General features: G+C 45.6%; 3 protein-coding genes across 3 annotated transcripts; all 3 read left to right on the top strand.

The window, feature by feature from the left end:
- Nucleotides 1-285: 285 nt before the first annotated feature.
- LOC124311098 (FAD synthase-like) lies at nucleotides 286-10,373 on the top strand. Its single transcript, XM_046775402.1, has 5 exons — nucleotides 286-1,441; nucleotides 2,214-2,452; nucleotides 3,004-3,145; nucleotides 3,687-3,808; nucleotides 9,999-10,373. The coding sequence occupies exons 1-5, from the start codon at nucleotides 449-451 to the stop codon at nucleotides 10,135-10,137; spliced, it is 1,635 nt and encodes a 544-aa protein (XP_046631358.1). The 5' UTR covers nucleotides 286-448; the 3' UTR covers nucleotides 10,138-10,373.
- LOC124311215 lies at nucleotides 4,603-6,597 on the top strand. Its single transcript, XM_046775611.1, has 2 exons — nucleotides 4,603-4,608; nucleotides 5,217-6,597. Exon 2 carries the CDS (start codon nucleotides 5,245-5,247, stop codon nucleotides 6,472-6,474), a length of 1,230 nt encoding a protein of 409 aa, XP_046631567.1. The 5' UTR covers nucleotides 4,603-4,608; nucleotides 5,217-5,244; the 3' UTR covers nucleotides 6,475-6,597.
- Nucleotides 10,374-18,400: 8,027 nt separating the features above from the next.
- LOC124311126 (sorting nexin-27-like) lies at nucleotides 18,401-22,588 on the top strand. The gene is made up of 8 exons (XM_046775449.1): nucleotides 18,401-19,095; nucleotides 19,168-19,270; nucleotides 19,329-19,591; nucleotides 19,662-19,791; nucleotides 19,871-20,048; nucleotides 20,153-20,403; nucleotides 20,535-20,684; nucleotides 20,765-22,588. Exons 1-8 carry the CDS (start codon nucleotides 18,821-18,823, stop codon nucleotides 20,960-20,962), a joined length of 1,548 nt encoding a protein of 515 aa, XP_046631405.1. The 5' UTR covers nucleotides 18,401-18,820; the 3' UTR covers nucleotides 20,963-22,588.
- Nucleotides 22,589-23,939: the final 1,351 nt, after the last annotated feature.

Here is a 23,939-nt window from a genome sequence, read left to right as displayed (position 1 = left end):
TTTTATTTAGATCAGCAAGAAATAGTGACGGATATGTACATCACTAAACTATTTAAAATATTTTTTCGCTTTTCAATCAGAAATTATTTTGAAGAAAATAAGAGTGTGACCCCATTTTCGATGATTTGATCGGATTTCATCAACAGCAGCAAGGTCCAAATTCCTATCACGAACTTGTTGTTCTCGGATTTTGTCTCGTCTTGTTGCATTTTCGCTCGCTAGAGCGCGTGCCGTGACGATAAGCAAAACAGCAGACGAACTTTTCGGCGTGTTTCGCAGGTGAGCCAATCTTATATAAATATCGCCTCTTTTATCTGACTGTTTTTGCCATTTCTTTGCCCTGAACTTTGGCTGGGTGTGTATAAATCATATATTTAAGTCACCCTTTGAAGAACTACGTAAAAATTTCCGACTCGTTCTGAAAAGAATTAACTTTTTTAACGCGGTTATGCTAAGAATTCTGAGTAGGGTAGATAGTCTAGCTTGGAAAAATCGCTTGGGGCTTCAGTACTCCTCCCGTTACGTGAGCAGGTCAATGTCTTCCAAGTGCACTGCTGGCATCATCATCATCGGGGATGAAATCACTAAAGGGAAGGTGGCAGATACCAATTCTCATTACGTTGCTCAGAAGCTCTACGCATTGGGGGTGGATGTCTGCAAAATATCCGTCATTCCAGATCAAGTGGATGTCATCGCTGAAGAAGTGGCCCTCTTCTCCAAGAAGTTCACCCATGTGGTCACAGCTGGGGGGATCGGTCCAACCCATGATGACATCACCTACCAGGCAATCGCTCATGGTCTGCAGCAGAGGCTGATCCTCCTGCCCGAGCTGGTTGAGCTCATCCAATCCCATTTCAAGATCCCCGCTCCATTAGATTATGATCCCCTCAACCCTCCCACGTTTCCCTGTGATGTGGAGACCAGCAGTTTCAATCCGGCTCTGAAGATGGCTCTAGTCCCAGCCTCTAGTCGATTGCACCACAGCAAAGGTCTGTCCGTGTTCCCCATGATCCAGGTGGACAACGTGTACGTCATGCCGGGCATTCCGCAATACCTGAAGAGGTGCTGCCGGCACTTGGAAACGCTGGCCCGCAATCCCGACTGCGTCTTTCTCTCTCGCGAGATTTACCTGCAGGCGGACGAAGTCGGTTTGGCGCCGATTTTGAACGCCGCCGTCAAAGAATTCGCCTCTCACGTCTCGTTCGGTTCCTACCCGGTCATAGGTCACAGCTACTACCGCACCAAGTTGACGATGGAATCGACCGATCCTGCCAAGCTGGACGCCGCTCACCAGCATCTGTCGGCCGAGCTTCCAGCCGATTGCATCGTCCCTTACGATCCCCAGGCCATTGAGCGGGCACCGGAAGTCATACAAGATATCATCGACGGCCAGGGAGCCCATCACCGGGAGCTCCACACTCCCATATCTAACGCCTATCAGGTGACGACAAAGTCCTTTTTCTTGTTTTAATGTAATCAGGCAGCCATAGGAGTTGGCCTTCCCTTCCTTTTTGTTTGTGCCGAACCCACCGGTAATAAGATGGAACGTCAGTCCCACAGCGATCATTTGCCAAAAAGGCGATCCGGACGGGGGCCACGCACGCGCCGCCACTTTTTTCCCGGACATTGTGGCGCCTTTTATTTTTTGTTTAATAATTCTTTATTGTTACTGGCAATCGTTTTTCTCTTTTTTAAAAGACATTTTTAGTTCCTACATTTCATTCCATTTTATTTATTTTTACGTGTGTGTGTGTGTGTGTCGGGAGGAGTTGGAACAAAGTAGATGCTCTCCTTCCTTTGCCACACCACTGTCGCTCGATAAAGGAGCATGGCCTAAGGACTTTCCATGCGGCCGGCATTGCCCTCTACTCTGACATTTCTGTGTTTGTTTGTTTGTTTTGTTTCGCATTAGGTCAAAAGCTCCTCCCACCCCACCCCGACCGGAACAGAAAAAAAAGCGACTCGTTTGTGTGTGTGCATGTTACTCAACCCAATCGATATTCGATGTAAACACGCAACGAACTGTCCATCGAGTTTCCCCATTTTATGTAAAATACGTTCGCGTGTGCTTGTGTAGACGGACGTCAGCATTCCTTTTTTATTTTAAGGGGGGGGGGAATATCCTGGGGGTTGTTCTGGTTCATTTTGATAATTACTTGAACATGAAATTAATGTGGGATTTTTTTTTTCCTTTTTTTCCTGGAACGGGACAGGTGATTGAGGAGTGCCTGTCTCGTTACGATCCGTCGGAGGTGTGCGTTTCGTTCAACGGCGGCAAGGACTGCAGCGCTCTGCTGCACCTCATCCACGCGGCGTGGATGACGGCCGCTGCTCGCCGTCGATCCTCCTCCTCCTTTGTTTCGGGCCAGCCGTTGAAGTTGCGAGCTCTTTACATCCGCGGACAGGACCCATTCCCTGAGATGGAACAGTTTATCGAGGACACGCGACAAAGGCAACTTTTCTCTACTTCTTCTTCTTCTTTTTTGTGTGTTGGCCACCGTCTACTTATGTAATACCATCACTACTCTGTGTGTGTGTCTCTCTCTCTACTCCCATCAGGATATCCTGGCCATTTTCCTCCCCTTTTTTCTTTTCTTTCTACCCCCCTCCCCATTCGTGTGCTGTTGTTGGCGGCGTCATTCGCATTCACTCTCTTCTATATCCTCCGTCCTGTCAGTCTCTTACTCTAATTGATCCAATCCACTTCGCCAGGAACCCCCCTCACCACCCTCTCCTCTTCAATCCCCCCTCCTCATCTCCTCTGGGCTACTATGTATGTAGTGTACACCCATCTACTGCTGCGTTTCAATTATCGATCGGATTTCGCTTGTGTCTTGGTCCAATCGATCCGTAGCTTTTGAACACACACACACACAGTTTCTGTCCGTCCATCTCTCCCCCTCCCCTTTTATTTTCTTGCTGGTCTAATCGTGAAAGATTCTTTTTCTCTCTTTGGTTGGGGGGAGTTGGTCATTTTAATAGTTGGCCATTTGCGTTGTTTAGGTACGATTTGGAATTGTGGACCGTGGCGGGACCGGTGCGATCCGGATTGAAAATCGCCTTGGATGAGCATCCCGAAATCAAGGCCATCCTCATGGGAACCAGACGCAGCGATCCTCACGCAGCCAATCTGCAGGCCTTTCAGGTGACTATCGCATCCCGGGAGCGCCGCCTCTTTATTTTATTTGTTGTCCTTCTTCTTCTTTATCCAGTTTTTTATTTTATCATTCCGATTCGATTCTTTTTTGTTTGTGAATTTTTGATTGAAAAAGATTGGAATCTGGCGGCATATTGAATTGCGGACGCCTTTGAGAGTGATTCGGATGTTTCACTTTTTTCTTTTTTATTTCAAAAAGGATGAGGATTGATGGTTTTTTTGATGGCTTGAAGCCACTCCTACTCCTGTTCCTTATCCCCTCCCCGCATATACAAGTAACGAACTTATGAACGAATGATGTGAATTTTGTTGTTGTTTTTCTTTTTCTTTTTTTTTATCCGGTCAACCATAAGGGCCGCCGCCGCTTGTTCCTCCCTTTCCTTCCGGCAGCAGCCTTCTCTAATCTTTATTGCTTTCCTAATCCGTATTATTCTTTCATTCCGACCGTAGCGATTGCCTATTGTTTTCTCATTTGCTTTATTTTTCTTATTCTTGTTCCTTTTTTCGGCGGGTTTTGTGTTATCTTTAGATGACGGACGACGGCTGGCCGAGCGTGATGAGGGTGAGCCCCATTCTGGACTGGTCCTACCAACAGGTCTGGCTCTTTCTACGCCGACTCAGCCTCCCTTACTGCAACCTTTACGATAGAGGGTAAGTTATCAGCACTCCATTCTCTTATTTCTCTTCTTCTTTTTTGGGCCGGGGTTTTGTTCGTTTGCCATTGCGCTTGTGTGATACGCCCCACTTCCTGCGCTCCGACAGAATGTGTGTGTGTGGACGTCCTTATATATATTCTCGGTGGAATGATGATCAATGGTCGACACTGCCTACAAAAAGAAAAGGCAGGATCCTTTTTTTGTCTTTTCTCTTTATTTTTCTTTTTCTCCATTCAAGAAAAATGGTTCAGGACATTCCTCGATTTCTTTCAAGTTTTTCGTATTTCCCGCCTTTTGATTTTATTTCATTTTTTTTTTTTTTTTTTTGTTTACGCCATAAAAAGTCCTGGCACCCCATCCGGAGCGATTTTTGAACCAGAGTTTTTCTGAACACGGTCCCGGTTGAACAAGGAGCACTGAAGCCTTTGATTGCTCCTGTTGGTTCTTCCCTTTTTATTTATTTATTTTTTTTTTACTTTTTCCACCCCCCCCCCTTCCATTTCCGCTTTTCATTTTTTTTTTGTATTTCCTTCCGGATTTTTATTTTTTTCATTTTTTTTTTTCCTCTCTCGTTTTCGGAGGGAGGCCGCCTCTCTCTCCGACCGCACCCGTCCGTCCGCCACCGCCTTTTCTGTCCGTCGGCGTCGGTTCAATAAAAATCGCCTCGACAACATTGGGAGAGAGAGAGAGAGTGAGTTGGTGTATGCGCCGGAGTGTGTGTGGGTGTGTGTGGGGCGGGTGGAGCCACGTTGGCAATCGCCTACCTCAAGTCGTCAGAGGGGGGAGGAGGAGGAGGTAGGAACGACAAACACACACAGGGGCCCGGCAAGGAGCAAAGAGGAGAGAGAAAGGGAGGAGAGTAGGGGGGGGGGTCCCGTTTCAGGAGTGTGACACCACACGACGATCAGTCAGTCAAGTCAGTCAGTGAGCCGCTACGAGCTGGATCGGATGGTGTCTGATCCGCCTCACATCTTCACTTGTTATTTTTCCGTCTTTTTTTTGGTTTCTTTCTCTCCTCCCCTTGGCGCTGGCCATCTGTTACGTTTGGAGACATTCCGTTCCGTTCCGTCCTTTTTGTTCTCCCCATCTTCTTCCGGCTCTCATTTCCGGCCCTGTCAGCTGCCGCCGCGCCAGTGAAAATTGCGAATGAAATAATCCAGTCAGACATGGACACTGCCGTTTAAAAAAAGTTTCGACTTGGATCCGCCCGGAATTGACGCGCTGGATTCCATTGGTGGGTTTCTTTTTGGTTTCTGTCCTTTTTGCCCTCCGCTGGATCGAAAGCGGATTGGAATTGTTGGCGGCCTGAATGAGTAGTAGCGACAGAGTGGCGATCGGTCCGAGTGGATTGATGATCGGCGACGACGGCGACGTCGACGTTGGTGTCGGTGTCGTCCGCGGAGGCGGAGGCGTCGTCGATCGGCGGACTCGATGAAGTGCGGATCAGCTGTTCAGCGCTACCTGGCCTCGCACGAGGTGGGCTGCTGCAGTTTGCTGGCCGGCACCAGTTTCATCGTCTTCATGACGCTCCTGCCGCTCATCATCGACCCCAGCGTCTTGACTTTTGTGCTGGACCTGGAGCCGGCCGCGTGCCTTACCGTCCACAGCGCCGCCCTCAACGGGACGTCCAACTGCACGTGGACGTCGTGCCAGCAGGGCTGCACCGTCGACATCTACAAGTGCTGGCACGTCAACGTCTCCTACCTACTGGCCGATCCGGCGCTGGCCGCCGAGCGGCTCCTGCCCGATCCTTTCGTCTCCTTCTCCTCCTCCTCCTCGTCCTCAGCATCGCTAGAGCCTTACCCGTTGATGGCCATCCAGCAGCCGGCCCGCCTTTATCCCAACGTGGTTGGCTGCGGCTATCCGCCGGATGTCGACTGCGACCAGTTTTTCCGCGACTATTCGCGGACGGACGCGTTCGAGCGCACATTCCCCTGCTACGTCTCGATGACCGATCCCAGCGTGGCCGTCGTCCACGTCGATCGCTTCCAGGCCGCCTGTCACCTGGCCATCGGCTTCGCTCCGCTCCTCCTCTGCCTCGTCCTCAGCGTCTACGTGTCCCTGAGGCTACGCTGCCAGCGGCGCAGTCAATTGACGGCCAGGGCCGCCGGACTCATTTCGGCCGCCGCCTTAGCCGAGGAGCAGGCCCGTCGCATCATCGAGTCCAAGCGCCGGCTGGAAAGCCGCAAGCAATCGTGGCTCAATTCTTTCCGCCAGGATCGCGTCACTTCCTCGACGTCTGTGGCCTATTCGCCCACCTCCAGCTCGCCCAGCTCCGCCTCGTCCACTCGCGGATTCGAGGCGGCCGCCGCCGCCGCTCAGTTTCCGGCAATCAGCGACGAGTACGGGGCCGTCGCCGGACCGTCGCCCGATCCTGCCATCGTCGTCTCCGTCAGGAGGAAACAGGGTCTGCAGCTGCAGTTGCATCGCTCCGATTTCCAGCAGCACGGCCAGCCACCGCTGAGGCGGAAAGCGACCGTCGATGATGGCGGAACGAGTAGTAGTGCCGGCCAGTCACCGTCGTCGTCATCGGCGATACCGCAGGCATCCGGCGAGCTGTCGGGGCCTGTTATTGCCTGTATTAGCTCCGCCCTGCTGCCACATTCGGTCCAGCCTCATCACTACGCCGCGTTGCCCCTTGATAGTCCAGAAGAGACGTGACCCCCCCTCAAAACCCAGTCCCAGCGACAGTTGCCAACAGCTGGGCACGCCCAGCCCAGTCTGAGGGATTCTTTTGTCCAATAATTTTATTCTTGTTTCAAGTTTTTCCTTGTCGAAAGGATAGAAAAGAAGAAGAAACGAATGTTGTGTGACGCCGGGTGGCGTCGGCGGTGGAGGTGATTGCAACAACAACAACAACAACCTCTTCTTTGAAGGGCCTGTTTTTTTTGTGTGTCAGTCAAAGTCTCCACAGTCCAGTGTCTGTTTGTTTCTTTGTTTCGGGACTCGTTAGTCCTCCTCGCCAACCGAAAACAAACAGTACCGTTGTTGTTGTTGTTGCTGTTGCTGTTGTTGTTGTCGTCGTCAGAGCTTTTATTACCACTTTGCTGCAAAGTTACTACCATACCAATTGTTCCGTGTCCGGGGTTTCTCTACAACTGTCCAGGCCGGACAAGAAAGGAGAAGAAGAAAAAAACCAAACATTTCTAAACTTAAACCGGCCTGGGATTTCTTTTTATTTCGGACCCAACAACAACAGCAACAACAACTTTGAACTCGTCCGCATACAACAGAGACGATCAAGCGTTTTTCTCGTGTTTGTGCGTGTGTGTGTGTGTGCGCGCGCGCTGTTTATGTGTGAGTGAATTGGCCCGTGTATATATTTCGGGAGGCTCGGTTGTTGTTGTTGTTGTTGTTTCTTTTTTGGGGGGTGGGGATTCGACATTTGAACAGCAACAAATCATTTCCCTTTTTATTTATTTATTTATTTATCCACCGGAGAATCACGAAACCGCACACAAAGATGGCGCTGTTTGGTTTATTTCGTGATTTCATCGGACGAACGAGGGGAGAAGATGAATGTCGATGCCGTCGTCTGTTTGTTGTTGGCTTTTTTGAAAATTGTTTCAAGACAGAGAAAAACAAATGAAAAATAATAATATTTGATGAGATGATTGTTTTTTGGGGTTGCTCGGGTTGCTGGTGATTTGTTTCATATACGCGTTGCGGTGCTATCGTTGTTGATTTGATTTGTTCATTGCTTTGGCCACTGATTTCACATTCGTCTCTTAACATCATTATATCTACCTATATTTGATAACACATGCGGCTGCTCTATCGTGATGACATGACGGACAAAATATAAATTATATCTTAAGAAAAACACATTCAATTCGCCGCCTTTTTCTCTATGTTGGGCAAATGAATTGACCCCTTCTTCCCACCATTGGTTGGTTTATTCGGTTGGTTAGTTGAAACAACCGTTCGATTCGTTATCGATCGTCGAGGAAATTTACGTACGAATCGCAGACGTCGAGGACTCACGCAAGTTTTCGTGAGTGGCAGGGTCCGGTTCCGGGTGACTATTTAGTGATCAAGTCATCAACGGGAGAGAGAGAGAGACTTTGGGGCCTGGGCTGCGGCCGATGGCATGACCTTAGACCGTCCAGGAGTCAAACTCGGCTCAGCCAGGAGCAAGAAGCGATCGATTTCATCCAGTCGGTTCCCTCTCATTTCTATATCCTTTTTTTTTTCTTCTTTGGGCTCCTGGAAGGAGCCTCTTCTCTCTTTTTCCCTTCTTGTATTGGCCGACGTGCTCCTTGCGTGTGAAATATGAAAAAAAAAAAAAAAAAAGAAATGAGGAGTGTGTGTGTCGAGGCTTGAAGTAGAGCGCATAGAGCGTGGAGGAAGTAGCCATAGGAGCGGGAGACTCTTCTTCTTTTATCCGGTGGTCCGTTCATGCGTGTCAGGTTTTTTGGATGGAAAGAGAAAGGGCGAGTCCTCCTTCTTCCTCTCTCTATGCCACACCACCACCCCCGAGCTCTTTTTATTTTCTTCTTCTCCTTCCTTTTTCATACTTGATTATACTCGTTACCGACGCCTTGATCGGATTGTAGACTCCTCCGCCAGGAGCTCCTAGAAACCCGACTATTTTTCTTTCTTTCTTTCTTTTCATTTGGAGCGTGAGAAAATAGCGTCAAGTCTTTTTTGAAAAAGCCTCTTAAAACCCTTCGATGAGCTACAAAACTCTCTCCCCGACGGTTATCGGTTAGCCAAAGGTTTTTTTGTTTTTTTTCCGGTCGGCTCCTGATGACACAGACGATCGTGAAATCTAGGAGGGGATCTTTTTCTCTCGCTCTCTCTCTCTTTCTCTCTGCAAATCCCTTTGCGTAAATAGATCATACGCCGGGGTTGGGGTCCAAAAGCGGATCAAAAAGTGTCTGCTTCTTGCTGCGCTCCTTGTGTCGGCTGTTTGTCGAGTCAGAACGTGGCCGCGTGAGAAAGTGCAAGACTTTGCCCGTACCCAAGGATTTTTTCGTGCGAAAAAAGAAAAATCGTCCGACTCAATTTTGAGTTTTTTATTTTCTTTTTTTCTTTTCCTGATTCTTTCTTCTTTTCTATTTATCTTGTCTTCGTGCTCGTTGCTCGTTTCGGGGTTCGACTGCTCCAGACCAGATAACGAGATGAGACAGGAGGGGAGGGGAGGGCCAACTGGCAACAGGTCCAATGGTCCGTGTGTGGGTCCCGAGTCACGATCACGCGCTCGATTGATCGCGTTAGCAACTATCACGTCGATCCCTTCACAACCCAACCCCCCCCCCCCTCCACCCAACTACACCCTACTTGTTTCGGCTCCTGGCTCCTTGGGACCCTCATAAAAGTCTCCTATCAGGAGCCTCCTCGTCTTGGTGGCGCGGTGTGATGCCAATAAATAAAAAGGAGCAAAGTGCGTTGACAGCCGAGAGAACTGCTGGTCCCCTGGACGTGTCACAGTCACTTAATAAATAATCTCATCTTTCTTCCCTCTTGTTGGGTGGGGGAAATCTGCTCAGCTCCTTGTCATCTGTTAACGGACAGAGAGGGCTCCTTGATTTCGTTCACTTAATCACCAGCCAGGAGCTCGTGATTGTCTTGACGAGTTGAAGGGATGAAAAGGAGAGCTCCTAACTCGGACAGAAAAAATAAAATAAAAAGGAAACGGAAATATCCACCTAAAAAAAAATGGCAGTCGTCAAGCTAAGGGAGAAGATGATGATGGCTGCCCATCTTGTTTGAATCTCTTCTGGCTCCTAACTCCCGGCCTTCCTATCTTATATATATTCGGCCCGGTTCCGGCGATTTATTGCCGGACGATTTATGAGCCTCTCCGACCCCAAGAGTCGCATTGTTTTTTGGTTTTTTTGTTTTTGTTTTATAAAAACCCGTGCGGTAGATCTGTACACGTCCGTCCAGTTGGGTCCGGCTGGGGCGTTTTTTTTTTTTTTTTTCTTTCCTCCCTTTCCCGGCTGGGCACTATAACGTTATACAGGAGGGAAATGAAAACAAAACGAGTGGTGCTTACACAAAGACGGATTCCGTGTCCAGCTGCGTAGCGAATGGCCCCCTCTAACACACTCAACTGTTCACTACCGAGCAACTTATATCATTTTCTCTTTTCTCTATTTTTTTGTTTTTTTTTTCTTCTTCTTTTATTTCGGGACTGATGCTGCCGCTGCCGCTGCTGCTGCTGCTGCTGGCCAATGTAGATACACTTCGGTGGGCAACCGTGGCAATACCAAACCCAACGCGGCACTACGGGTGGTCGACCCTGGAACAGGACTGGAAACCTACCGGCCGGCTTACTTACTACACGATTGCATGGCCGAACGGCAGGGCCGTTTGTAATAAGAAGAAAAAGAAAGGAAAGAAGAAAATGATGTTTCCATCTGCAATTTTCTCCTTTCCCCTTGATGGGGGGATCGTTGTGTCCGACAACGTTGTCAAATCAGGAAAAAATCCTTATTTTTTATTATTTGTTTTTTCCACTATTGAAAAAGGCCAGTTAGTTTTTTCTTTCGAATGGAACTCGCCTTTTTCTACCAATGTGCAACGAAAAATACACACAGAAATAGTGCAGGACACTCGAAACTGTCGAAATGTTTGCGCTCGATCGGTCGTGGGGGCGACTGAATTGGCGCCCAATTCAATTTCGGCTCGCATAATGTCGACGAATCAAAGTTGGCCGTCCCTTGATTCTATTTCTCGTCCTTGTCGCCTCAGAGTGTCAATAATGGAAACAAAAGGAGCTAAAAAAAAAAAGGAAATAAAGTAGGAGCCAGTTGAACAAGTTCTTTTTCAAGATATTCACCACCGTACCACCGTTGAATGTTGCAACCACCACCTACACCTAAAAGTTGGTCTAACTTTTTCTTCTTTTTCTTTATTTCGAGAGGCTATACAGAGAGAGAGAGAACGACTTTCTCCTTGTTTTGTTATCTGATTTATTTTCCCTCTCTCGTTGGGGGGGACAAGTTGCCTCTCGGCTTTTGTAGGATGAGGAAACCCTCTTCGCCAAAGATGCCAAGGAAGTGGACTCTGCTCCATAAAGGATATTACAAGCCCCCAACTGGAAAAAGAAAAAGAAAAAAGGGGAAAAAACCAACAAAAACAAAACGGAAACGGTCTAGATTGGATCATGTCGACGGGGCTCGTCTATTACAAAACACGGCGTCTAGATCCGAAGGAGGGAGGGGGGGATATATGGCACAGCTATATTCTTCTTCGGCATCTTTTTATTATTGATTTTGATATTCATTCATTTTTTCCCCCCGTCTGTTGTTGTTGTTGTACGTTGGCTGAAACCAATCCAGACATTTTTCTTTTTTCCTCGGTTTATTTTATTTTTAGTTTTTTTTTAAAAAAGAAATGGAGGGAAATATGAATTATGACTCCGGTAGCTTTTATTTTTGATCATCTCCATAACGGTGGAGAGGGGGGGGAAATATCCAGGGATATATATACAGCAGACATCGCGTTTTTTTCTTGGCCGAATCAAATGGGGAATCGCAGCCTTGCAGTGTCTGGTTCTAATGATAATGATCTCGTTTCTCTTATTTGTTATACTATATTGCCGAGCTCCTTGTTTATTTTTTCCTCCGCCCCAGTGATGTTCGTTTCTTTTTCCTATTTGTTTTTTTTTCTTCTTCCTCCTGTTTTTATCGTGTTGTTACTTTTGATGTTTAATTGCTATACGTTTGGCGGTGGTAGCGGTGGCGGTCGTTTGTTGTTCCAAGTCTTCTAATACTCTGTCTGCGTTGTGTGTGTGTGCTGTGTGCTGGTGCAACTAGGGCGGATCGTCTACAGATGACGACCAAGGGCGTTGTTCGGATTCCGGATCGATATATGTCACCGCATTCAACCTCTCCTCCTCCTCCTACTCTCTTTGCCACCTCCTTTTCTAGAAAGAGAGAGAGAGAGAAAAGGAGCCTGCCTGCCGCCGGGAATAAACTTTTGGCCTAGCTCCCGAGCGTCCCTCGTTCATCGAAAACTCTTTGCGCGCCCGGTTAACTTATTTGCTCCCATTTCTTCTCCCACCAACCCACCACCAACCCCAGCCCCAGCCCCTCTTTTGTGTCTGTTGGCCTTTTCAAACAGGTCCCCGCAATCAAAAAAACGGGAGTCGCCTAAAAGAAGAAGGCGGGATTATGTTTGCACACGAGCCGTTTCTAGAGTAGTACTGTAGGGCTACCACCTAAACTTACTACCACTCGCTCCGCAAATATAGGCCAACGCCTATATTATATGTAATGCTCGTGAAAAATAACTTTGAATTTTCTGTGAGTGGCTGGGATATATTAGAAATGATTATCAATCGCTGCAAAAGATGATTATGACGTAATGGTGTCGGTTAGAAGTTTTGCGGTTCAGGGTGTTACATGTAGTAAATACAGCCGGAAGTGGGTACTTGATGAAGTCCCTACACCCGAGAGCCAACGCCCCGCTAGCTCCTAAATCGCCCTCATGTCTACACACACACACCCGTTGTGTGTGTGTGTGTAGGCAATAAAACAAGGGGGTGGGGGGGGTGGGCGACAGACTCTGTCCTCCTCCTGTCTCTCAACAATTCCCGGCCCGGCTGCCATCAGTAGAAATGTGTGGCGGGAGCGCCATGTACAATATGGCCGCCTTCTCCCGTTTGATATTTTTTCCACGACAGAGGCAGAGGATCCTATTTTATATAATCCATGTCGTCGTTGTCTTTTTTCATCCGGTAAAACATGGGAAATATTTAAAAAATCATGCCCTTTTCTTTTTTTAATTTTTTTTCCGCTCCAGCTCGGAAGCGTTGACGACCGCCTCCCTCTTATAAATAACGAAAACGGAATTCCGCCAGCAATTTGTTTTTCTTCCTTTCCCAACTGGAATTTTTTATTTTTTTTTCTTTATTTCTTTTTAATCCCGCAGGCAATCGATTCTCTGCTCCCCCCCGCCCGCCCTCCAGAAATGTATCTGGTAGATATAATCAGTGCGCGTCATCATTGTTTATTTGTCATAGATGGCGGGTAGCCGCCTCCTCGAAAAAGGAGCCAATCATAAGAAAGTGAAGGAAATTGAAAAGGCTCTCGACTAATTGGACTCGCTATTTGTGCGCGTATAGGAGACGGGATGAGGGAGGGGTGTGCAATATCTAGAGAGAACTCTTTGATTGAAAAAAAGGCACATACCTGATATGCAACAATATATCGAGACGGAATAGGGAAGCCGGTCTATATGCTGTATCAGAAGAAATCATAATAACCCGTAATAAGAGCTCACGCGGCATTCCTCTGTACGGCACAGCACAGCCCACCACCACCCTTTGATCTCTCTGTGCTCCACGGCCGTCGCCGTTTCAATTTCATTGAAATGTATTTCGTCGTCGTCGTCGTCGTCGTCAAATAAAATAAAAGCCCAAAATTATTTTGTGAAACAGAAATTGCGCCATGTGAAAAAAATAAAAATAAAAATCAGCCGGAGGCTAGACGGTCTACATAAGAGATATAGAAGAGATTCAGCTGTTGCGCTATTGATCGTCGCTCGGGATCTCTCTATAACGGCTGTAAGAATCAAACGAAAAAATAAAAAATAAAAGAAAAGAAAAGAATAAAACTTTTTTTTTTCTTCTTCTGGGGTGGGGCTCCTGTCGGTTGGGAAGAAGATGATGATGATGTGATGAGCAATGAGCAAGGCATTTTTTTCTTCTTCTTCTCCCGGCCGCTTTTTTTCTTTTCTCTTTCCCAGCCGTTTGTGTAGAGACCGGACCAAAGAGCTCCGGCAGCAGTCCCGCTGTCATCATTTGAGAGCAGTTGATGAACTGCTGGGGTCCGTATATATATAAAGTCTTGAGCTTAGACTATATACTTTCTTCTTCTTTGTATCTTTGCTGTCATCTTATTTCATCGCCGTCATTACCGTCAACGGACGACTTTTCTTTCTTTTTCCTCTCTTTTTCTTTCGGGAAGTTGTCATCACGCTCTTGGTTTTTTTCCGTCTCTCTCCTACAGCCCCTGCGGTGCAATCAAAATGTCCTTTATTTCTTATATTATATCTACATTTTTTTTTTCTTTTTCTCCGCAAAACTACTTTTATTTATTCATACAGTACAGGCAAAAACAAATTTTTGTTTTGTTTTTTGTGTGTGTGTGTGTGCCAGGAGGGAGATTGTATTCCAGCAGGTCTAAACATATAAGGACGTGAATATTCACGATGTAGTTTTCGTCTGTTTCCCGGAAGCGAAATGGAAGTAGAAGAAGAAGAAGAAAGAAAGAAAGAAAGAAAGAAGGACGTATATTCATACAAAATGGGTAGAGGGGAAACGACAAGCGAAACGGAATCAATACCGAGCGCGGAAAACTCAAACTAGGATGATACGTGTATTATATACACGTAGTATGCGTACGTACATATAATGTATCTATGCACATTTATAGAATAAGAATAAAAGACGCAAAATTTCGGGATTGGGCTGGCTAGGCAGCAGCAACGATATGTATATAGTTTCTCTCCTTTGGGTGTGTGTGTGTGGGGGGGGGGGGGGGGGAGGGAGTATAAACAAAGTAGACAACTTTTCTTTTCTTTTCTCGCGTGTTCAAATTTTCATCCGATTACCGCCAATTTTTATTTTATTTTTTATTTTTAAACAAAAAAACCATTATTTTGATGGCCTGCTCAGTTTCAATGACGTTCTCCGTTATGATATGCAAATTTGCTAATTGGGTAAGAGAGCCCAATTAATAGTTTTCAACACAGCAGGAAAAAAAGAAAAAATCCAGATAGAATAAATTTCTATGTGTGTGTATTTGTTATATAATCAGCCCGGGCTGATATATCTGTATAATAGAGGAGACGCGAGTGGTGGGAATTTATAGGAGAGACGCGGTATGGACACAAAGGAGATGGATGGAATGAGCCAAGAGGAGTTTTATGTGTGGTATGTTTTTCATGTCGTTCACGTCGATGGCCTATTGGAGGTCTTGTCTCTCCTTTTATCGATAGATATTATTTCGACGGCCGGGTTTTATATGGCACCTTTCGTTCATTGTCGTTGCTCCCTGCCGTCCCGGGGGCGGCGTTCTTTCCCCCTCTCTCTTTCTCTCTCTGTTTCAGCTGCTCTCTTCCGTACATCGCCGAACACAGAAACACACACACAAGCGAGCTGGGAAAACATCGGTTGCCATGGAGAGAGAGGTGGATCCAGCACCGTGGAGTGGTGTATACATTATTCGACGTGTTTTCTTATCCACACACACACACACACACACACACGCAGAGATACAGAGATGCGAAGGATCTTTTCAACTGCGGTTGCTTCGGATTCATTCGTCTTTTCCAAAAAAGACAGCGCTGAAATTTCGAATCTGTAACATTTTCCCGCCATTGAAATAGTCTAACCGAAATGTAATTGCAAGTCCATCATCTTGAGTACATACGGTATAGATAAGGCCGCGTTACTGTCTAAGCACTCTTTGGTAAAAGGACAGCCTTTCAAAAGTCCGTCCGTGCCGTAAGTGGGCATCCAGCGCATCCATGGTTTATGACATTTATTGAACGCGGGCGAGCGAAGGCCAGCATCAGGAGAGAGAGGAGCTCACGGTATAGTATATACATCAACTCCCGTACTAGACACTCGCCCCGCTAAGAGGAGAGTAAAAGGCAAGTTGGTGAGCAACTCCCAACAACAACAACAACAACAGCAACAACAGTTTCACCAATGCGAATTTAGTCATGAAAGAGAGAAGGGTGGGCGGCGGCCGTCGCTAAATATATAACATTCCACTCTAAAATAATAAGAAAAAGGAGAAAAAAAATCAACTATGCACACGCCCCGGCCCTTCACTTTTAAAAGGAGTTTTTTATTATTATTATTATTTCCAAAAATCTTTTTTTCTTCTCTTTTTATCATCGATTCATCGGCTTAATAATTTCTACGGAAACATGTTTCCCGGGATTCTAACTCTCTGTGACAATAACCCAACCAGCCTTTGTGGGCCGCGCGCTAGTAGTGTTGGACATGAGATTTTCGATTGGATTTGGGCGGGTGGTGGGTTTTCTTTTTACCCATAGATACTATAGCGCCCAGTCCCGCACCGGAGATATTAATTCGCCGAAATGAGATCCTCTCAATCACGCGTGGACAATGGGGGGGGGGGGGGGGTGTGTGTCTGTGTGGCTGCTAGCTTATATTTATATAGGGCCTCTTAAGTATTTAGACATTGTGTGGGGGGTTTTAAAAGACATCATCTCCTGTATATCATCAGACCATCCAGCGTATTAGTGAACTGGTGTAGTAGTAGAAGTAGTACTAGTACCTGTGTATTGGACGGGTGATGATGGGATGGTGCCAGGGGGGGGGGGCTTTTGTTGCCCGCTGTTGCTGCTGCTGCTCTTCTCCTGATTTCCACCTTTTGCGTGTTGGCAAAAGGATTTTCGGCGGACGAGATTAATCCCCGCCAATCTATCAAATCCTCTTTTCCCGATATGAATCCACCTTCTCCCCTCCACCCCACCCCACCCCTGCCGCCGGCACACATTTCTAATAGAAACTCTGACGTATAGAATGTAGAAGGAGGACAGCGTCGGCGGCAGCAGCGCAAAGGCGCGAGAAAGGAAATGGGCGATCGATGGGCCAACTGTCTGCCTAGCTCTTTTTATGGATGGCAGGTTCTTATATAACAATGGCCTCTCCTTCTCATTATATCTGTCGTATACATACACAAGAGTGGGGGTGGGGACGATACGGGACTTCCCCCAAAAAGTGGATCTATTTCATCACGGATAGTTGCATACAAATAACATTCGGATATACAGTACATCCCGAAAAGGATATCTATATGTATCGTGATTGATGACTTGTATTGATTATCAAATTCCTACCCCGAACTGGGTACAACAACAACTATGTACACGGGCAGAAAGAGGTCAAACTCCTTTTGTTGGCGAGTTAAGGAAAAAGGAGACGGACAATTTTTATTTTATTTTATTTTTACGGGGGGAAGGGGGACTTTTGATGTGGACACACAGAGGACATAAGGAGGAGACGCGTGTACGTCATGCGGTGCTGATCATGTCTCCAGACTCCAAAGGTAAACGTGAATGCGCGTCTATATAAAGAAAAGACGCGTGAAAGAACTCTATGTGTACATGTGAGCAACGATGTTTTGACGTCCGTCCGTCCGTCCCGTCCCGTCCGCTCGCTGGGCTTCCGTTCCAATTTCCTGCCCGACGCGACAGACCCAGTCAGCAGCAGCCAGCCTATATGTGCATCCCGGCTCTAGCTGTTTTTTTGTCTACGTATAACATGCAAGACAAGATTTTCGCCCGCCGGTTATAACACACACACAACCGTCTGTGAAACCCAAGTACATCACACAGACACACACACGCCCACGCCTTCGATATTTATCACGAAAAAGCTCCCGCTGCGATTCAATTATCTCTTCTTCTTCTTTTTTTAATTATATTTTCTTTTTCTTTTTTTTTCCAAAGTGGAGTCGATCCATTTATTATTATGTTCCCCGTGTTGTTTCGACACACCGTGACAGGTAAAAGACGTTGCAACTTTACACAGTTTCTGAAAGTGTGTAATGGGAAACTAATAATGAGCGACGCTCTTTTAATCGACGGAGTAAAACGACGGGGACAAGAAATCAAGTTGTACGCAGCACCCAGCAGTTTAGTGACGCTGTTGCCATAGGAAATTGATGAGTGATTATGTAAAGTTGGGAGTTTCTCAAGTGTTGACTCTGCTGGAGTTTGGGGGGGGGGAGCGGAATCGAAACTGCTGGCAAGATGATTGGATTTGAAAACCCCGTCGTTTTTGCCACGAGCACAAGAGATGCAAGAAGAGATGAGAGTTGTTTCCGTCAGACGCACACCCAGGGTTTTTCCTCCCCGCCAAGGATAAAATCGACATAACATGTACATAGGTAACAAAAAAAAGGAATAAGGAGTCTAGTATACCTTTTTGGAATTCCTGGACCCGTTCATCTTTCGGACGTCCGCAAAAAGGGACAGCCAAAGCGACAGCCAGGAAATGGCCATTATATGAAAATCGTGATTGGAAGAGTAGAGTAGAGAGTAGAACCTCTTTCTCTATGAATGTATACTTACGCATGCGAATCGAAAGGAGAAAATGCCATGCTGCTACATATTACATACGGGGGGTTCTGCCGGTCCCGCTAGTTCTTCATCATCGTCGTTTTATTGATTTATTATTTTTCCTGGGCACTATATTTCTTTTTTCTTTCTTTCCTCTTCTTCTTCGCTTTCTTGATGTTATTATCAAATAATTTGATTATCGATAGCATTCTTACCCGCCGGTTTTCTTCGTCACTCAGCCCGCAGCGAATGGGCGAGAGCTTTGAATTAAAGGTGAATGGGTCAGACGCGGACGGGGCGCCAATACAATCCGGAAGAGAAAAAAAGAAAAGAAGAAAAAGCTAACTCGAGGACGCCAATCTCAAGGGAAACCATAACCCAACCAACCGGTGCGTAATCAGTTTTTTTTTTTTTTTTTTTTTTTTTTTTTTTTTTTTTTTTTGTAGACGAAGCCCAGCGGACGACAAGAAATCAATCAAAAGTAATAAAAACACAAATAAAAAATAAAGGAAGCCTTTTTTTAAATTTTTATTGGAGACTCACTGGCCAAAAGGTGTAACAAATTGCGTGCGGTACACAACGAGTTGTTGGCTTGTTTGTTCGCATGCAGTTGGAGCGGGTTGAAAGTTCACGTCCAAAGTTCGTGTAACGAGTTGAATTTGAGATGGGGGTGGTCGGACGGTGTCGGGTCGTGAAAAGTTTATTAGCGCCAATTTTTGCAATCGATAAAACACCTGGAAATGAGCGAGTTTTTGGTGAGGGTTTCAAGAAAACATTTAGGCGCCATCTGTTGGGTGTAATTGGAACGTCGTCAGGAATTTGTCAGGGCAAACTGCTTACAACGACCCACAACAGATGGCATGCGGACGCCATTTGACAGGGACTTAACCACCGAGTCTCATCGGGTTTGTTTTGTTATTAGAAAAGAAATAGAAAAAGGATAAAGGCAAACATGGCCGACATCCATCAACAGAATAGTCGTGAATCTTTTGAAAACAACAGCTACGTGACCAAATCGTCCATGACAGCATCCGGCCCTCGTGTTGTCCAAATTGTCAAATCGGAAACGGGGTTCGGATTCAATGTGCGCGGCCAGGTGAGTGAGGGCGGACAGCTTCGCTCAATCAACGGCCAGCTCTATGCTCCTCTCCAGCATGTCAGCGCCGTTCTCAAAGGTGGAGCAGCGGACAAAGCAGGCATCCTTAAAGGGGACAGAATCCTCGAAGTGTAAGTTCCCGAAAACATTAACTTGACTGGAATTCTGGTGGAATGACTCGCTGACAAACTTGTTTTCTACAGGAATGGCTCTAGCGTTGAAGGATCAACTCACAAGCAGGTTGTTGACTTGATCAAGTCAGGAGGTGACGTCCTATTGCTGACTGTCATTTCAGTGTCCACAAAGGTACAAAGGTTCGCTTAATTCTAACAAGGCTGAGCCCTAACTTCTATTGTCATTGCAGGAAGCAGAACGTTTAGAGCCCCATGAAGAAACAGCTGGCTATTCCTACATTGATTACTCTGAAAAACGCTCTCTACCCATATCCATCCCTGATTACCGCCTTGCAGACAAAAAGAATGACAAATATGTTGTTTTTGACATATATATGGCAGGCAGGCACCTGACATCACGTAGGTACAGTGAGTTTGTTGACCTGCACAACAACCTCAAGAAGGAATTCATTGGATTCAACTTCCCAAAACTCCCTGGCAAATGGCCGTTTGCGTAAGGCTTCACACAATATGGCTCGTTTCCATTTCGCCGAAGAGTTATTTCATTTCAATTGATTCCTCAGATTAAGTGAGCAGCAACTAGACGCCCGACGCCGGGGGCTGGAACAGTACCTAGAAAAAGTTTGTGCAGTCCGCGTTATAGCCGAAAGTGATATCGTGCAGGAGTTCCTGACGGATTGCGACGACGATCAGGTAACAACATCAACCCAGTACACATTTCACGCCCTTGAGCACGTCCCCCTATATTGATTTACGATACACACACACACAGGACGGTCTGCAGAAAGTGGATTTAAAGGTTTTATTGCCGACTCACGAAGTGGTGTCGGTTTCGGTTTGCAAAACGTCAACCACCCTCGACGTTTACAATGCCACGGTGGAGAAAATCTGCCTGGATAAGGAGAGCGTGCAATATTTCGCGCTCTTTGAAATCGTCGAATACAATTTCGGTGGGTTCTTCTATTTTGTTTTGTATCAAAAGTCCTTTTCTTCTTTTTCATTGTTTCTTTTACAACTCTCCTTTTTTTAATTGTTTGCCTTTTGGGTTGGGCAGAGCGCAAGTTGCAGGTGCACGAAGTGCCTCACAACATTTACATTCAGAATTACAGCACGGCCTCGGCGACGTGTTTGGCTTTGAGGCGATGGCTCTTCTCGCCGCAGGTGGAGCTACTCCTGGCCCGTGACGATCTCATCTCGGCTTACATGTTCTGGCAAACGGTCGATGAAGTCAATCGCGGCCATGTGATGGCGGGCGAGAACCTCTACCAACTCAAAGCAATGCAGGACATCAATCGTCGCTCCGAGGTACATATTCCGTCTCCCCCCCCGTCTTTATATTTTGTTTTTCTTCTTCTTCCCGAACTTCTATTCAAAGTTATTTTACAGGTTTTTAAGAATAAATTTGTTCGTTTTTTTTTCTTCTTATCTGATTCCAGTATCTAGCCTTGGCTCGGCAATCGCCCGGCTATGGTGAAGTCGTTTTCCCTCACTGCGGTTGTGACGCCCGTAAAGAAGGTCACGTCATCCCTTCTTTAGGATTTAACGCCTTTCGGCTTCAGGCGTGTAAGGAAGATGGATCTTTACAGGTGAGTGAAAAAAAAAGATCATTTCCCAAAAAGTAACATATTTTTCATTCTCCCCTTTTTTTTCTGGCTGATTCGATCAGAGCCAAGTCATAGAATTCGACTGGGAAACGATTCTGGCCTGGGAGGTGGACGACGAAGGCATGGCCTTTTGTTTGCAGTACCACAGGCCGGACAAGTCGCCCCGCTGGGTCCGCATCTTCACGCCCTATTTCGTCTACATGTGCGATTGTTTCGATCGGGTCCAGGAGGAGCGCAAGTGGTCGGAACAGGCCATGTGAGTTGTTTGCAACTGGTAGAAGAAGACGAAGAAGAAAAGAAAAAAGAAAAAAAATGTTTATGTGCCCAGTCCTTTGGACGTCAGATGGCTCTGCAGTTTGTTGCTAGTCAACCCGTTTGGAGGCAGCGCAGCACCAACGAAGCAGCGGGCAATAGTTTTGTTTTATTTCATGGAAAACTCTGCCGCAGCTCCGTCGATAGATGTCCCACCTCCCGTCTCTTTTTCTCTCTCTCACCTCGTGATTTTTTTCTTTTTCGGTTATTTCTTCTTCTATTTCCTCACTGATTTTCCCCCGTATACAACCCAAGTACCCTCCCTACTTCTCCCGTCTTTTACGATCGCCGTTGATTGTAAATAATGTACAGTCGCCTCCCGTTTTCCCTTTTTTTCTCCCATTTTTTCTCTCTCCTTATTCACTTCCCCACTTTTTGTTGTTGTCGTTTTTCTTGCTGACCTTTTTTCTTTTCGCCCGGCGGATGGTCCGTCTGGGCTTGAGTGCAACGTGCATGGATAGGCAACTATTTCCTCCCGTCTCTCTTTATCCCGCTCCTAAACACATAGACACTCACAAACACGGCGCTCGTATAACGAAGAGAAAGAAGAAGACATACTCAGAAACGAAATAGCTGTCCTTTTTCGAATCTTTCATTCGTTTGTGATCGTTGACATTTAGTTGTCTGACCCGTAGCGAGAGAGAGAGAGAGAGAGAAAAATGCAAAGGATAAATGTAGTTGTATAAGTTAGGAGCCTCGTCTAGCTCTCCCTTTGACGTCTGACCAAGAGAATAATCCAACCAGTCGTTTACCCACCGTCAGCACTTTGATCTTTTCCCGTACACACACACCCAGCTTTTCTTATCTGTTTTTGATTGTGTTTCTTTCGAAGCTTCTGAAGTCGGTATAGCCTCTTTTTCTCTCACTCCATTCTTCAAAGGCCCGGGTTTAGAGAGATTTATAATAAGGAGCCTCTGAGTTGCATTCCACAATTTCCCTAGCATCGAAAAAATAACAATCGTCGTTCGTCGTCTGTCCACTTTTTTTTTTGTTTTTCGTCTTCTCTTTTCTCTTGATGATTTGAAACCTTTTTTGGGGATGAACGGTTGGTGATGGAATTGATAGGTTACGTCTTGCATACAAATTTGTCTAATGTGGCACACACACACACACGGCAGACAACACAATCGTGTATTTTCTTTTGTTTTTTTTCTCGATTTTGGCGCAGTGAATTTATTCAAATCTATACGGCAAAGGACAAAACTCACTCTCTTTGCTTCTTTGACCATTTCGGTCGACCATACTCTCTCTCGTCGCCATATATATTATGTATTCGACTCTCTCTCTCTCTCTTAATTCTGAATTTTTTGTAATGTTATTATTATTATTACCGCCTATACCCCACCCACCCTGTTCTCACCCAACAAAATCATATTTGCTTATATTACAAAAAAATAACATAAAAACTGTTGAAAACCCAATTCATTTGATTCAATGTTTTCTTTGATTATTTTTTAACATTTTTCTTCGAAATTGTTTGATTACGGTTTAGCTCTAATGCCTCCTCTCGCCCCGGTCGGCCATTGGATGATGACGTGTAAAACGTGAAAATAAAAACATAAAATCGCGAGAATTTGTTTTAAAGATTATTTCTAGGGAATGGCAACATTCCTCAGTTGGTCGTGTCGCATTGGCTGCAAACAAAAACCAATATGGCGGTCATAACCATCTTTCGTGATCGCCTCATTTGCATATTTTTCGTCATTAGTTGTAGCTTCTTTTGTGTCGTCTGCTCGAGTGACTCATGGGTTCTGCATGCAGATGCAGCTCGACGTGTGTGTCGTCGAATTGCAAAATTTTTCCAGACATTTTTGACTTTCCTGTTTCTTTCCACACGCCATTGGAATTTGCTGTGTGGACTTGTGTTTAGTGGAGAGGAAAACTTTGATTTTAACATGAAAAAGTGAAAGTTTGAAACACGTGTGCACGAGTGCCTGAGCTGCTGTTGGACCATGCGGAGTGCCGAATGTTAATTATTTAGACAGCAACAAGGTCGACCGAGTTTAAATGCACTACTAGAACTTCTCAAAGGTAGGAAAATGACTGCTTTATTTAGTTCGCCATGATGATGACTGATTGTTTCAATCGTTGCAAGGGGAAAGAAACGAATCACGTTGGTCGGTTTTCGAGGCGTCATTTCTGGCAGCATCGAAACAATTAAACTATGAAAGTCTTTTTTTCGAAAAAAAAGGCCATTGGCCATGCCCGAGTTCTAATTTCACACGAAAAACTTTTTTCTTCCAGTTTTTTAACGAGTCGAGAAATTTATAGTAGTCGATCGAGATGAGCCTCGTAGTTTGTTAGCCGTGAGCATCATCAGAAACAAGATGGATCGTTTCCCAACAAGTTTTCAAGTTCTTTTTTTTATTTCCCTTTTTTCCTACGATTTTAGAAATAAATGAACATTGATGGCTGGAGCAGGTGCTGCTTAAATTATAGAACAAACCGTGTCCACATTTGGTGTTTTTTAAAAATACATTTTACATCTGGGACCCTGGTTAAGTTGACGAAAAAGGCAATAACAATCGGGGGAAAATTGGGAAAAAAGAGTCAACGAGGATGGGGGTTTAAAACCTGTTTAATAATTAATTTTGTGTCTTTTGAACCGCAACAGTCAGGTTATTTCTTTCTTTCTTTTTTTTTTTTTTAAATCTTGTAATTCTTGTAGTAATAAGAGTCTATTATTTTCCAACTGCACACAATCCTGATTATTGACACTCGTGTGGTGTCCAATTCATTTTGAATTTCGGAATTTTATTACTTTTTTTTTTACCCCACATGTCGAGTTTGAAAATTAATGGAAGGGCAGATCCTCATTATTTTATTTCTACTTAATACTGGCAGGTTTCACGAATAAATTGCGTGAGAAATTGAGAAAAAAAAATGAAATCGATCGAGGTGACAAGTCAGACTGTCTAAGATCTT

The sequence above is a fragment of the Daphnia pulicaria genome, chromosome 8 (genome assembly GCF_021234035.1).
Source record: "Daphnia pulicaria isolate SC F1-1A chromosome 8, SC_F0-13Bv2, whole genome shotgun sequence".
Classification (NCBI taxonomy): domain Eukaryota; kingdom Metazoa; phylum Arthropoda; class Branchiopoda; order Diplostraca; family Daphniidae; genus Daphnia; species Daphnia pulicaria.
This window is presented reverse-complemented; position numbering and strand designations above follow the sequence as displayed.

Coding starts and splice junctions, on each gene's coding strand:
- LOC124311098 (XM_046775402.1), top strand. CDS start 449: ATGCTAAGAATTCTGAGTAGGGTAGATAGTCTAGCTTGGAAAAATCGC. Junction 3,146..3,686: donor CCAATCTGCAGGCCTTTCAG/GTGACTATCGCA, acceptor TGTTATCTTTAG/ATGACGGACGACGGCTGGCC. Junction 3,809..9,998: donor TGCAACCTTTACGATAGAGG/GTAAGTTATCAG, acceptor TGGCCAATGTAG/ATACACTTCGGTGGGCAACC.
- LOC124311126 (XM_046775449.1), top strand. CDS start 18,821: ATGGCCGACATCCATCAACAGAATAGTCGTGAATCTTTTGAAAACAAC. Junction 20,404..20,534: donor ACATCAATCGTCGCTCCGAG/GTACATATTCCG, acceptor ATCTGATTCCAG/TATCTAGCCTTGGCTCGGCA. Junction 20,685..20,764: donor AGGAAGATGGATCTTTACAG/GTGAGTGAAAAA, acceptor TGATTCGATCAG/AGCCAAGTCATAGAATTCGA.
- LOC124311215 (XM_046775611.1), top strand. CDS start 5,245: ATGAAGTGCGGATCAGCTGTTCAGCGCTACCTGGCCTCGCACGAGGTG.